Source organism: Chiloscyllium punctatum, chromosome 39, assembly GCF_047496795.1.
Source record: "Chiloscyllium punctatum isolate Juve2018m chromosome 39, sChiPun1.3, whole genome shotgun sequence".
Classification (NCBI taxonomy): domain Eukaryota; kingdom Metazoa; phylum Chordata; class Chondrichthyes; order Orectolobiformes; family Hemiscylliidae; genus Chiloscyllium; species Chiloscyllium punctatum.
In genome coordinates this window covers 69,682,372-69,697,093 of record NC_092777.1, presented here as the reverse complement: position 1 = coordinate 69,697,093, position 14,722 = coordinate 69,682,372, and the positions used below count along the sequence as shown (strand labels likewise).

At 43.9% G+C, this 14,722-nt stretch overlaps 1 protein-coding gene across 1 annotated transcript in view; it reads right to left on the bottom strand.

Annotated features, from left to right (window-relative positions):
* The window catches only part of ube2o (ubiquitin conjugating enzyme E2 O), a 162,238-nt gene extending 148,175 nt beyond the window's left edge, over nucleotides 1–14,063 (bottom strand). The window contains exon 1 of the mRNA XM_072559038.1: nucleotides 13,437–14,063. Within this exon, the coding sequence (XP_072415139.1) occupies nucleotides 13,437–13,910 (474 nt within the window). The 5' untranslated portion in view covers nucleotides 13,911–14,063. The remainder of the gene's footprint in view (nucleotides 1–13,436) is intronic.
* Between the last annotated feature and the right edge of the window lie 659 nt (nucleotides 14,064–14,722).

Sequence of the window (14,722 nt, the reverse complement as noted above, 5' to 3'; positions counted from 1 at the left end):
TTTAAGGGGAAGGGTGAAAGGTATGTGGGGGGGGGGGGTGATGTCAGGGGTAGGTTCTTTACCCAGAGAGTGGTGGGGGCATGGAATGCACTGCCTGTGGGAGTGGCAGAGTCAGAATCATTGGTGACCTTTAAGCGGCAATTGGATAGGTGCTTAAGCTAGGACAAATGTTCGGCACAACATCAAGGGCTGAAGGGCCTGTTAGATTAGATTACTTACAGTGTGGAAACAGGCCCTTCGGCCCAACAAGTCCACACCGCCCCGCCGAAGCGTAACCCACCCATACCCCTACATCTGCATTACCCCTTACCTAACACTATGGGCAATTTAGCATGGCCAATTCACCTGGCCTGCACATCTTTGGACTGTGGGAGGAAACCGGAGCACCCGGAGGAAACCCACGCAGACACGGGGAGAACGTGCAAACTCCACACAGTCAGTCGCCTGAGGCGGGAATTGAACCCGGGTCTCAGGCGCTGTGAGGCAGCAGTGCTAACCACTGTGCCACCGTGCCGCCCTGTTCTATGCTGTATTGTTCTATGTTCTAATCTCCAGTAAAAATGACTAAAAGGGAAGGGAGCCCACAGTTCTCAGCAGGCAGGAACCCCTCTCCCACCCTCTCCAGCTACAGCAGAGGCGTCCACAGCCACCCTGGGGTCTTACCTACAGTGGCGAGCCTCGTGGAAATAATATCTAAACTCGATGCAAAGATCGACGTCTTCATTGAAGAGTCCTGGAGCAGATGGTATTCACTCTCAGCCGCGCTACAAAAGCACGACCGAGACATCAAGGAAATTGAGCGCCGAGTCGGAGGGATGGAGCTAAAGGCCGCGACCTCCGAAACTACAGCAGAAATCGGCCGTGGATCGGGTCTGGACTCTTGAACAGGTGAGTCTGGACCTTAGAGAATCATATTGATGACCTCGAGAATTGAGGTAGTCGAAAAAATATTCATTTGCTGGGCCTTCCCGAACGGGAAGAGGAAGGCCAGCTTACAGCGTTTCTCGAACAGTGGCTTCCACAGCTTTTAAATCTGGAGGCTGGAGCAGGCCAGGTAAGGGTGGAATGGGCCTACCGGGTTGCAATACGCGGGCCTGGCTCAAACCAGTGCCCCCCCCCCCCCCACCACGGTCCTGTTCCAGCTGCAGAGCTAAGGAGAGACAGATGCTTTTGGAAGCTTCCAGAAATCTTGGGAAAGATCCCCAAACCATGATTTATAAAGGATCCAAGATTATGTTATTCCAGGACTTTTCCCCAGCTCTAGTCTGAAAGAGGAAGGCACTACCCAGCAACGCTACGCTTTAACCATGAAGGGTCCGTGTATAACTTTGGATCAACGGAAAAGGCGAAGGAATTTTTGGACTCTCTCAGATAAATTGTAAGAGTTAATTGATGTTTTGCTCTCCCCCCACTCCGGTTTACATTTTTTTAAAAAATATATTAATCCCTTTTTTTTAACCTTACTGTTTAATATTATCTTCGGGTGGGTTATTTATTTGTTTCTACTTAACGATTTTCTCCCCCTTTTATTATATAAGGAGCGGGGTTGGTTAAGTGGTGCACCTGGAATGTCAAAGGGAGTAATTCACCAGTCAAAAAGGAGGAAAATATTATCAAACCCAAAGAAAGAAAAAAAAAAGTTGATATAGCTCTCCTACAGGAGACACACTTATTGGATAAAGAACACTTGAAATTACGACAGGATGGATTTGATCAGGCCTTTTTTTCTTCTTTTAGCTCAAAAAGCAGGGGAGTTGTTATTCAGAAGAATTTCCCTTTCAAAATCCTAAATCAGATAAAAGATGAATCTGGACGATATATTCTGATTAAAGCCCTTATAAAATGGAGAGGAATATGGGATCTTAAATTTGTATTGCCCCCCAGCACATCCTTTTAAATTTATAACAGGAGCCTTCTCAAAATTGATGGCTCTCTGTGCTTGTCATACAATTAAAATCTCCCCCTATAATTGTATTATGGACCCGGAAAGATAGGATTCCCAAGAGTACTGCAGGAATATCTCCCAGATCTAGACAAGTGGTGGATTTGAACAAAGAATTCGGACTAGAAGATGTATGGAGATGTCTCCATCCACAGGGCAGAGATTTTTCTATTTTTCCAATCCACATAAATGTCAGACCAGAATCGATATGTTTTTTTGCCCCCTCGATTTTTTAAAATTCCATATCATCCTGCAAAATAGGTAGTATGGCAATTTCCGATCATGCTATATATGGAAATCAACACAAGGAACAATGAGACATGCCCCCAGCATTGGTGTATGGACCCCTTTCTGATGAAAGATAGTAAATTTGTAAAGTACTTCTCTCAAGAATTTAAAACTTTTTTAGAAGTTAATTCAGGTACAACTAGCAACCTATTAATGATGTGGGAGACCAAAGCTTACGCGCGAGGTTTGATCATCTCATACTCAGCGACCCAGAAAAAATTAAAGGGAGAACAACAGCGTCTGCTCGAAGCTCGCTTAAAAGTGGCTGAAACAGCATACGCTGACAGACCTGCTATTATCAAATTAAAGGATTACGGCCCTTAGGACAGCTCTAAACACCACGCTTACCCAAACGGCTAAGAGGGAAATATTATTTGCAAAACAAAGGTTATATGAATTTGGTGATAAACCTGGTAGATACTTAGCATTTCTCGCAAAGAAAAAGAAGACCCCTCAAACTATCGTCTATCAAGGCCCCTCAAACTATCAAACACGTCTATCAAGGAAAGTACGGGTATTTTGACTCATGATCATAAAAGGATTAACGGAATCTTTAGAAAATTTTATTCTGATTTATATAAATGGCAGGATTGCGCAGACAGAGCTAGGAGGATGCAGTCATTTTTTAAACACCTGACCTTTCCGGACCCAATTCTGGAACAGGTATTGGTCCCAAATGTTCCCCTAACAAGCCAAGAAATACTTGACGCAATCAGGCAACTTCAGAGCGGTAAGGCGCACGGCCCAGGTGGCTTTCAAACTGAATTCGATAAAGAATTTACAGGAATATTGGCTGGTCCACTTATGGACATGTAGTCAGAGCTGTCTCCCGCCTTTGCTGAAAGAGGCGAATATCTCTCATCCTCAAAAAAAGGAAAGGACCCAGAAGATTGTGCATCATACAGGCCAATATCCTTGCTAAATGTAGATTTTAAAATCCTCTCTAAAACATTAGCATTGAGGCTAGAAAGGGTATTGCCACATATTATAAAGGAGGATCAGACGGCGTTTATTAAGGGCCATAGATCATCTATGAATGTTAGAAGGGTTTTGAATGTGATTCAAGCCTGCTTTCAGGGAAAGATACCAGGTGTAGTAGTCTCATTAGACACGGAAAAGGCATTCGACAGGACTGAATGGTCTTATTTGTTTTACACATTGGAAAGGTTTGGCGTTGGAAAGGTGTTGACCAAATGGGTCTCAACACTGTGTAGCGATCCCAAAGCAATGGATTAGGCTCAGATAGCTTCAGTGTGGGTAGGGGCTGCCATCAGGGATGTCCTCTTTCACCATTGCTATTTACGCTAATAAATCGAACCACTAGCGGAAGCTATACAGGCTGATCCTAATATAATGGCCCCGAGACTTGGTACAGGTAAACATAAAATTGCCCTTTATGCAGATGTTCCTCTTTCTCAGTAATCCTTTGATGTCCATGCCTCGTTTAATCCAAGTTAATATATTTCGTGTATTTTCAGGCTATCAAATTAATTTCTCAAAATCGGAGGCTATGCCAATGGGTGTCCTTGCTAGCATATCCCACCTTTGGATGGATCCCACTTTCCCTTTCGGTGGTCCCTGGAGGATTTTTTATATTTAGGCATTTTTATTACCCCAGTATTTGGTTAGTTATACAAGGCTAACTTTGTGCCTTTACTAGAGAGGATAAGGCAGGACCTCCAGCAATGGGGAGACCTTCCAATTTCCTGGCTGGGTAGAATAGCACTAATTAAAATGAATGTCCTGCCCTGACTCCTATACCCTATGAGAATGCTTCCGGTGATGCTGCCGAGGATAGCTCTACATAAATTATATGGCTGGTTGGGTTCCTTTATCTGGAATCATAGACGGCCCCTCATTAAGCTGAAGAAGCTATAGCTTCCACAGGCAAGGGAAGGATTGGATTTCCCAGATTTTAGGAAATATCAGTTAAGTTCCCTATTAAGTTACATAGCTGATTGGGTCTTGTCTGACCCATAATCAATCTGGCTGGACATCGAAGCTTCTCAAGTAAAATGCCCACTTATTAACCTTTTATTTTCAGACAAGACGAAAATCATCACGGATCACTGTAAAAACCCTATAAAAACACAATTAAAACCGGGAATATAATGCGGCAAAATGAGGGCAACTCACATAAAACATCCCCCTATGCTCCGATCGTGGGAGCATGGGGATTTCAACTAGGGCTTACAGATGGCACTTTCAAACTCTGGAGATCCAGGGTATCTCATGCTTAGGGGATCTGTTAAAAGGGGTCCTGATGTCTTTTGAACAGCTGCGTCAGAAATTTGGATTACCAAATGGAGACCTCTTTCGATACTTCCAAATTCGAGACTACACACAGAAGACAACTACATTATTAGATAGTCTTTATAAATCAGATAGAGAACGTAGAGTGCTCTGGCCAATGGGGGTATCTTCCGTCAGTATTATTTATCATTTATTACATGATGAAGTATCGGGAGATATGGACAATCTGCTTAAAACATGGGATCAGGATTTGGGACTGGAAATCTCTATAGAAATGTGGAATGACATTTGGGAAAACGCCAGAAGAATCACCATCTGCAACAGAACTCAGGCCATTCAGTTGAAGATACTTCATAGGGCCCATATAGCACCGGACCGATTGGCAAAGTTTAAGGCAGGAGCATCTCCAATGTGTCCCAAATGTAAAACAGAGGTGGGTACTCTTGTACGTGGAGTATGGACCTGTCATAAGATCTGTAGATATTGGACTAAAGTAGCAAGTACTCTGACAGTAATCTTAGGAACAAAAATTAGAGTGGACCCTGTACCTCTCCTTTTGGGCTTTTCGAACTTACCCTCCCTGGATATGCACGAGAAGAGATTATTTTCTATTCTCTCTTTCTATGTGAGGAAAAATATTTTGGTAAACTGGGTGGCTGAGGGCCCCCTTGGAGTTTCGAATTGACACAGATTAATCATGGAATGTATTCCCCTTGACCTCCTTACAAATATGGTGCACCAAAAGACCACATTATTCCATAAAATACTGCAGCCCTTCTTGAATTACATAAATACAGATATTTCGGCCATCCTAACAAGGGCTTTTATTTAATCGAGATGGTGAACCTGGCCAGTCCAGGGCCCCTTGGGAGAGGAATCCCGCATGAATACGGGTTTTGTTACGATTTGATGTTAATACATTCCGAGCATGTATCTCACTACCCAATGTGTGTGTAATCGGTCTTTTTTTTTCTCTTCTTTGAACAAAGTAAGAGACTTAATTATACACTCTGATTAGTTGTAGGATAGATTAGTAGTTAGTGGAGTTTTGTTTTGTTTTGTTTTTTCTCTCAGTATCTTTTTTTTGTTTGATAAATTTTGGTTATTATTTAAGATTTAATTGTATATCAATGTTTATATTTGTTTTTTTATTTGCAAACTTGCAAATATGTTAAATTTTCAATTAAAGTATCTTTAAAAAAGCTCACCGATGACATTATTGTAGTAGGTCTCATTAGCAGGAACCACGAGTCAACATACAGAGAGCAAGTGCAGTGGCTAACGGATGGATGCAGAGCCAGCAACCTGTCTCGGAATGTGGACAAGATGAGAGAGATTGTTATTGATTTCAGGAGGGCATGGAGCAACCATTCTCCACTAGATGGATAAGGGGGATGAAGAGGGAGGTCACAAGAGGGGCAAGGTCTGTACTCCTATAGACCTCTATCTATGCCCATTGCTCAAAAATGCTGTAGCTCACCACACTGTATTAGCCACCACATTACATCAATACCAGAAACAGTCCTGCCAACATCCAACCCAATAATATTCCATAGAACAACAAACCAACCATAAGATACAAGAGAATTTTACAGCAACATTTGTATAAACTGTAAGCAAAATGATCAGAACATTAATTCAATGTGCTTGACTCATGTTATATAGTCAGTCACAATTCATGTTATATAGAATCTTTCAGCTACTAAACACATCATACTGGACTGTTTTACAGTCTACTGGATTTTTTAAGTCATCACACTATGGCTTAACATTACATCACTTGACATCTTTGCACCCTGTTAAACAACACTGCTTATGCTTTTGCAATACTACAAGATGAAAGAAAATGTCAGTGGAATAAGCTAAACCATTCTGGCCCAAAAATTGGATTCCTTTGCCGTGATAGCTTTTAATGCTGCATCCAGCAAATGACAGAGAAGAATCAATCTTCTGGTGTGATTAAGAGGCTCCTCCTCTAACCTGCACTGCACAACAGTGGCACATCTGCTCAGCAGCTTTCCTCGATGCAGCAGAGCTGGGTCAGCTCTCAGCAAAACAAGCACCACCTCCACCCAAAATCACAAACCAAAGATACTGCAGTTCTAGAAAGCAAAGCAATTGATTGTATAATTTAAGGAAACATTGATTTTCACTTTAGGATCTAGAAGAGCCACTTGGCCAAAACCTTGTTTCAGCCTTGTCTCAAAATGAGGAAACGTCTGAATTCCAGAGGTCAGCTAAAAGCATCTGCCCTCGACATCAAAGCAACTTCTAGCTGATACTGGCATCAATAAACCACAGTAAAACTGAAATTAATGGAAATAATGGGAAAAACTCTAGTATCTTTGGCCCAAACATTTTCAGTTATGTTACTAATGAGCTTCTATTCAACACATTCACTGATGATTGCAGTGAAGAACATTCAAATTTGGGCTAAGTAACATTCACAATACTCAAGCGCCTCGCAATTATAATTTCCTACATGGGTATCTAACCACTTTCCATGTCTTTTAATAGTATTAACATCAAATTCTCCATCAAAACCATTAGCCTGAAACATTAATGGATCAGTCATATAAACACTGGCTACAAAGAGCCAATTAGAACGGTGCAAGAAACCCACCTCTGGACTCAAATCCAGAAGTCTGATGGCATACCACCACTTGTCCAGATGAGTATAACTCCAACAACATTCAAGCTCTGCATCATTATGAAACATAGTGCAAAGGTGTGTAAATTGGGTGGATTAGTCATAGTAAATTGCCTACACTGTTCAGGAATGTGTAGATTAGGTCATTAACCAGCAACCCTATTAATACTGATGAATATTTAATATTCACCACTCACCCCTGACCCCAATCACCACTATAGTCTTACAACAACTTGCACCATATACAAGATGTACTGCAGTTACTGCAGGCTCCTTTGACAGCACATTTTGAAGCAGTAATCCCTACTTCTAAGAAGGAGAAGGCAGAAAACTCATAGGAATACCACTACTGTACCTATAAGTTCCCATCAAGACATTCACCAACCTGGCAAGGAGTTATGATGCTGTTCATTCACAGACGGAGTCAGGATTCTTGAGGTCTGAGCACCGTGACGTACCTGCATGACATGCTCATTAATGATTCAAACCAACAGCTTGCCACCAATTTTCAAGGGCAACTTGGAATGGGCAACAGCTGCTGGCCTTTGCCAGTAACACTCAAATTCTAATAAAACAAATAGACTAAGTGTTAGCATGTGACACAGCTGTGTTCCACAGAAGAATGTTCAGGAAAAGGGCAATGAGCGAATTCTTCGATAAGTCAGAAAACATAGATCGTCATTCAGTAAGACAAGACCACTGTCAGTTGTACAGACAACAGTGCAAAGTCAGAATGTCATATGTCAACATTTGGAACTACTTTTGAAAATACATTGCACCAACTTCCAACCTGAGGTCAGGATGCCAATTTTAATTGATTAAGACGGAGTATTAATTTGTTCACTATCAATTTGCAAAGCAGATGCAAATTGAGAAATCTTAGAAACCATTCCCCACAATTTTCCTACAAAACTTTCTAATAAAAATCAGAAAAGCAATTATAATGTTATATTATAAGACTAAATTAGTATCACAGTACACAAGTTCAAGCTATCTCCAAAAATGCTGCTTTCACTGTCATTATTTCAGACTCAATATTTTCTAAAATGGTGCAAGGCTGCTCAAGCCTATGATCCCCAGCAAGTGGCACTGAATCAGGAATACAAATATCAACTGCATGATATGCTGTTATCTCTGTACATTCACAGCACAATATTTGTTCATTTACAGTCACGATACAAGGGCACATGTGGAAACCAGATTAACATTACAGAGCTATTTTAATGCAGTAAAATGTTTCGATGTGCTTTACAAGAACACAAACAGACAACAACACTGAATGAAAGAAAAGACAGATATGGTGACATGCAACCCAAAATTGGTTGGTCTAAAGGTGAATGTTAAAGAGGTTCTTAAAAGATGTAAACATTCATAAAGGGGTACAGTAATTCCATAAGTAGTAACTTTCAAAATCAGCATTACCACAATAAGGTAGATTGAGCAGTTTCCATTACATCACTCTGAGAACCATTTGCATTATCCCAGAGGGAATATGTTGCATCAGATACATTTACATGGAATGTCTGATACAGCCTTGCCTTTATACAGGGCAATGTGAAATTTCAAAGCTTTTTGGTTTAGTGTAACATAGCAGTGCTGCCTGCTGAAATTCAGAAGAATTTAATTTCTTTATTTCCACCATAGTGATTTTACGAAAGCAGCTAATGGCTACTCAAAGTAGCCAAACAGCACACATTATGACAGAAGCACTAGAAAGGAACATTAGCAGCATATTATAAGTGGGTACAAAATAATAAAACATGGATTAATCAAAGTAAATATACTACAGTAGATTCAGACAGAACAAAAGGAAACAGCAAAACATTTATGTGCATGCATGTTAACAAGATAGCAAAATAGGAGTATAATTACATACTTGACAGCAAGGGAACAGAGATGCATGCATTTCACAGAATCTAGTGAAAGTGGGACTGGAAAGTGTCAAAGAGCCTGCACAGGAGGTTAATATTCAAAAGGAGAGGGCAATTGGTGTAACCAGCCCAGGGGAGGGGAGGTGAGGGGAGGGAAGCGATAGGTACATGGAGGTGGGGGTAATGGTGATAGGTCAGAGAGGAGGGTAGAGTGGAAAGGTGGGAAGGAAAATGGACAGGTAGGACAGGTCATGAGGATGGTGCTGAGTTAGAAAGGTGGAAATGGTTAAGGTGGATGGGTGGGGGAGAAAATGAGGAAACTAGTGAAGTCCACATTGATGCCGTGTGGTTGGAGGATACCAAGACAGAACATGAGGCGTCCTTCCTCCAGGCATCAGGTGGTTAGGGTGTGGCTATGAACGTGGCCCAGTACCTGCATGTCCTTGGCGGTGGCAGAGTTCGGTCATGGGGTGGTGGGGTTGGTTGGTTGGTGCGAGTGTCCCAAGATGTTCTCTGAAGCATTCGGTCTCCCCCATGTAGGAGAGATTGCATCGGGAACAACGGATACTGTAAATGATTATGTGGGGAAGTGCAGGTAAAATGCTGATGGATGTTTGGGGCCTTGAACGGAGGTGAATCAGGTCCATGCCCCCCAGCAACCCACCCTCCCATCCTGACACCTTCCCCTGCCACCACAGGAATTGCAAAACCTGCACCCACACATCCCCCCCTCACCTCCATCCAAGGCCCCAAAGGAGCCTTCCACATCCAGAGTTTTACCTGCACTTCCACATGTCACATGTATCCGTTGCTCCCGATTCAGTTTCCTCTACATCGGGGAGACAGGACTCCTACTTGCAGAGCGCTTCAGAGAACTTCTCCGGGACATCCACGCCAACCAACCCCACTGCCCTGTGGCCGAACACTTCAACTCCCCCTTCCACTCCACCAAGGACATGCAGGTCCGGGGCCTCTTCCATTGACACACCCTAACCACCCTACACCTTGAGAAAAACACCTCATCTTCTGCCTTAGGACCCTCCAACCACACGGCATCAATGTGGACTTCACCAGTTTCCTCATTTCCCCTCCCCCATCTTATCACAGTTCCTATCTTCCAACTCAGCACCACCCTCACAATCTGTCCTACTTGCCTATCTTCCTCCCCACCTATCCGTTCCACCCTCCTCTCTGACCTATCACCATCTATCTATCACACTCTCAGCTACCTTCCCCCACAAGCCCACCTCCAAAACCATCTCCCTCTTCCCCCCACCCCCCCACCCAGTTATCTCTCTACCCTCTTGGCACAAGCCTGATTTCTGATGATTGACTCTTGCCTGAAAAACCGATTTTCCTGCTCCTCGGATGCTGCTTGACTCTGATCTCCAGCATCTGTAGTCCTCACTTTCTCCTAAAGTACAAAGGCCCAGACTGGGATGATATCCCTCCCAAAATATGCTGACAGATGTCAATTATCTGGAAATTAGAAGAAGTGTGCCAAAGAAAAAGAATGTATTATGCATGTTCAAGAAAGAAAGAAAGGGAAAAACAGAAAATTACTGGCAGCCAGCCATTCACAAATGTGAAAATTTCTAGAGTCATTATAGGAAATAAAATAGGGAACATCAGAAATTCATGTCAAGTTAGCTGTTGTCTATGAAAAGCACAGCCAGCATAGATACGTTTAACGTCAATGAGGAGATCAGATTTTCTAGAATGCGTTGAAATTTTCTGTATTATTGTTTCTGAAAACAGTCGCAAAGACAGCACGCAATGATGACATTCAAAATGAAACAGTGTTCAACATGAACAGAAAAGTGGGATAACAAAAGTTCAAGATAAATGAGGCCCTAGTAAATCACTAGAGATCACGGACTTCGTAGGATAATAGCTACATTAATGAATTAGGAGTGTAGACACCTGGATAAATGATCCAGAGATTGATCATTGAAATCAATCCAATGCACTTTGTGATTCTGAGCTCAATTTTTAAAAATCAGAGACCTGTTCGCAATTATCGTGTCCGTGAAGCTTTTCTGTTGCAAAATTCCAACTGGTTCACCGGTAGTCTTTACAGATCCAAAAGGAGTGCATTACAATTGCATGATCAATGATATCAAAAGCTGCAACAGGTTGAAAAGGACAAGGAAGGAAAGTTTGTACACACTTGAATATATGATTTGACAACAGCGATCTTAATATTGCGACAGGGCAGAAACCTAGGTGGAGACATGTAGAGACCTAGGAAAGATGGACATGGATTTGGAGGTGGCAACACATTCAAAGATTCTAGAAAGAATATCACAGAAGAAACAGAAAAGTAATCCACAGTTCCTCAAGCTTGCTTAATAAAATCACACAGCTGATCAGACCTTGGCCTCAATCACCCAGTCCCTACAACCCCCGACTCCCCTATGGAGTAATGATATCCCCATCTCAGTCTTGAATATCTTCAACAATTAAGCTGTCACAGCTTTTGATGGAAATTCACAATATTAGTGAAGCATTCACCCTCGTAATCTTAGATTGGAGATTCTTAGATTCTGAAGTTGTGCCCCCTATTTCTATGATCCCCCACGTAATGAGTCACTGCTTAGCATCTACCCTATCAATATTTCTAACCTCCAGGGAGAAAAAGCCCCTAGTTGCTCAATTGCCTTGCAAGACAAAGTTAGATGGGGGAATCAGATCACAAGGTCAAAGGGGTCAAGTGTTGGTTTTAAGAAGGGTAATGATGGAAAACTCGAAGGGGGCTAGGGACAAAACCCAAGGAGAGAAGCTAGGTCAGGAATATGTCTTCAAGGAGGTTTGACCCTGTATGGTACATGAAGGCAGAACACAGCAAACGCTGACCACATGGCCTCAATCTTCATGAGAAAGAAATCCATAATCTCCTTGGAGTTGTCGCTGGAGGTGACAAAGACAAGAGGATAATTTCTACAAACAGAGAAGCTGGAGGAGAAATTGTTGAAAGAATATGAACCAAGACATGACTATACAACCAAAGTTCTGCCAAAGCCAAACCCAATCATCCACTAAAAGCTCACGGACTGCAAGAGATTTGGCTCTGAGTGAAAACACATTCCGGAGAAAGATTCCAATAGAGACAACTGAAAATAAGCAACTTGACTCATGACAGAGTGAGCTGGACAGAATTGTTATAGTTCTCCCAAACAGTTGTTGCTTTCAGGTTTCCACAGTGGTGGCCAGTTTATTTGTTCATGGGATTGGTGGGCATTACTGGCAACATCAACATTTTTGCCCGGTGCTAAATTCCATTGAATAGATGGAGAGATTCATCAACTTTTCCATATTGGTTTTACATAGCCGAGTGCATTCCTAAGCCAGAGAGAAGTTAGGAGTCAACCACATTGCTGTATCTGGAGTCACAGTCCAGGTTCCTCTGCCTATCATGGTAGAATATCCCAACTACACTTTATTGTCCCATGGAGAAAACCATTTTAAAAAAATCATATATTTGAAAGTTAACGCAGTCACACCACACCCACGGTGGAGGGAGCAGCGGTTTCAGATGGCTGATGGCCTCTGTCCAGGGCAAAGCAGTCTGCTTAATCAATGTTGAGCTTAGAGTATCACTAGTATGCAGGCATGCGGACATTATGTAATAGCGTCATTTCAGGCTTCTATTTACAACTAGTAGATAAGCTTCAGGACTCAGGTGAATCAATTGCTGCATGTTACTCAGTCTTAAACTTCATCATATCAGACCCACAGAACATATCAGAGCAGCTAGGTTTCTGGTCAACTGTAACCAACCATCCCCCAAGGTTTCTGTATATTATTGTATATGTACAATATTCCACAAATGGAAAAATCAATAAAACTAGTACACAAAAATCCACCATTAGAAAATACTAAAAATTGTGGACTTTTTTTTCTCAGTAATGATCAGAGCATAGAAGGCTTTATTACAATTGGACAGGGAGGTAGTGAACATAATCTCTTTGAAACCAGAACAGAGTGGACTCTGTCTAGCCTAACATTTAAAAAATAAAGGAGAACAATTTGGATTCCCTTGCACAAGCGGAATGGTATTCTATATGGCTGAATTACCATGTATACCCCACCAAACATATTAAGGACCCCATGAACATGCAATCAGAGATAGCCATTCGGCCCTTCCAAAAGTCATGACTGACCCGATTTTAACCTCAACCCCATATTCCTGCAATTCCCTTGGTAATCAAAAATCTATCCTCCCCGCCTTTTAAAACTTTAGAGATGTTGTATCCACTGCATTTTCAGGAAGGGAAGTGCACGCATTCAACCTTCAGAACAAATGTCCCTTTACCTCATTTTAAAAATAAGGGTTTTTAAAACAATCGCCCCCGGTTCTATCTTCCACATTCTTTCAGTGTTTCACCGACACCCCTCGGCAGCCCCTCTCTCAGCATCATGCCAATCTCACCTTGATTTCCTTCACGTCTTGTTTGCCACCCTCTGGGTACCACTGCACCCGGACATAGCCCTTCTTGAGAGGCCGCTCCCGGCCGGTGCCCTCTTCATCGGTGTCCGAGCTCTCGCCGCTACTGACCTCGCCGTGAATCAGGCCGACGATGCCGTGCCTCAAGGCCCCCTTGTAGGTACCGGACACCAGGTCATCCACAAACAGGAGCCGCTGGCTGCCCGGGGCCGGGGCCGGGGCCGGGGACTGCGCTGGAGATGCTGCAGGGGATGGAGAGGCTGGGACAGGAGGCCTCGGCTCTCCCGTGGCTGTCAGCTGGGGCTCCACATCCCCGGGTGCTCGCCTGCCGTCAGGCCTGGGATCCCCGGGTGACGGGCTCCCCTGCACCTCAAAAGCCCCAGGAGCCGGGGTGCTACCTGGCCCTGGATCACCGGCTCCGGGGCCATTACCAATTCCCAAATCCGCGTCCACCTCCATCGCTGCCGCTGGGAGAAGCCGCTCAGCGACGCGATGACGTATTTACGCAACGTGGTGTGTACGTCACAGCACCATAGGGGCGGTGCTCCGTCTCTCTATCTTTCATTGGCTGTTTTCTAGGGCGGGACATATTCATGGGGCGTGGCGGAGATGCCGTCGTCTATTAGCTCCGCCCTTTGCACCGCGCACCAGGTCCGGATAACCCCGCCCTCTCCCCAAACCCTGGTCTGGAGCTCTGCCCTTTGTACCAAACAACCGACTGGGACAGACCCGCCCCCTCTCTAATCCCGCCCACCATGGCCTCGCCCCTCCCCTTCCCTACCACCTGATACCTCCGCCCTTTGTACCGCACCCCCCCTTTACCGAAAACCCTGCCTTGTCATCCAATCCCCGCCTCCGGTAGCCCCACCCACTTTCATCAATCCCTACCCAGATGGCCCTGCCCCTTTCTGAGACACACCCACGAGGTTCCGCCCATTCCATCGTCATGAATAACCCCGCCCCTCTAGAACCGCTTCACTCCAGAGCCCCGCACTCTCCGGTCCACGATTGGCCCACCCTGTCCACCAATCCCCGCCCGCTGATACACCACCAACTTCCAAATCCACGCCCCTCGATGTCCCCGCCCTCTCCATCCTGCCCCGCCCAGTGACAGCCCCGCTCCAGCCAATCCCCGACAGCCCCAGCCCGGTAGCTCCGCCCATTTCTCAGTGCCGGCCGGAGCGTGGACGCTGCTGGAGTTGGGATGGTTTAAATGAAAATAATTCCCGAATGGATCGGGATTGGAATACTTAGATTTTCATAAATATTTT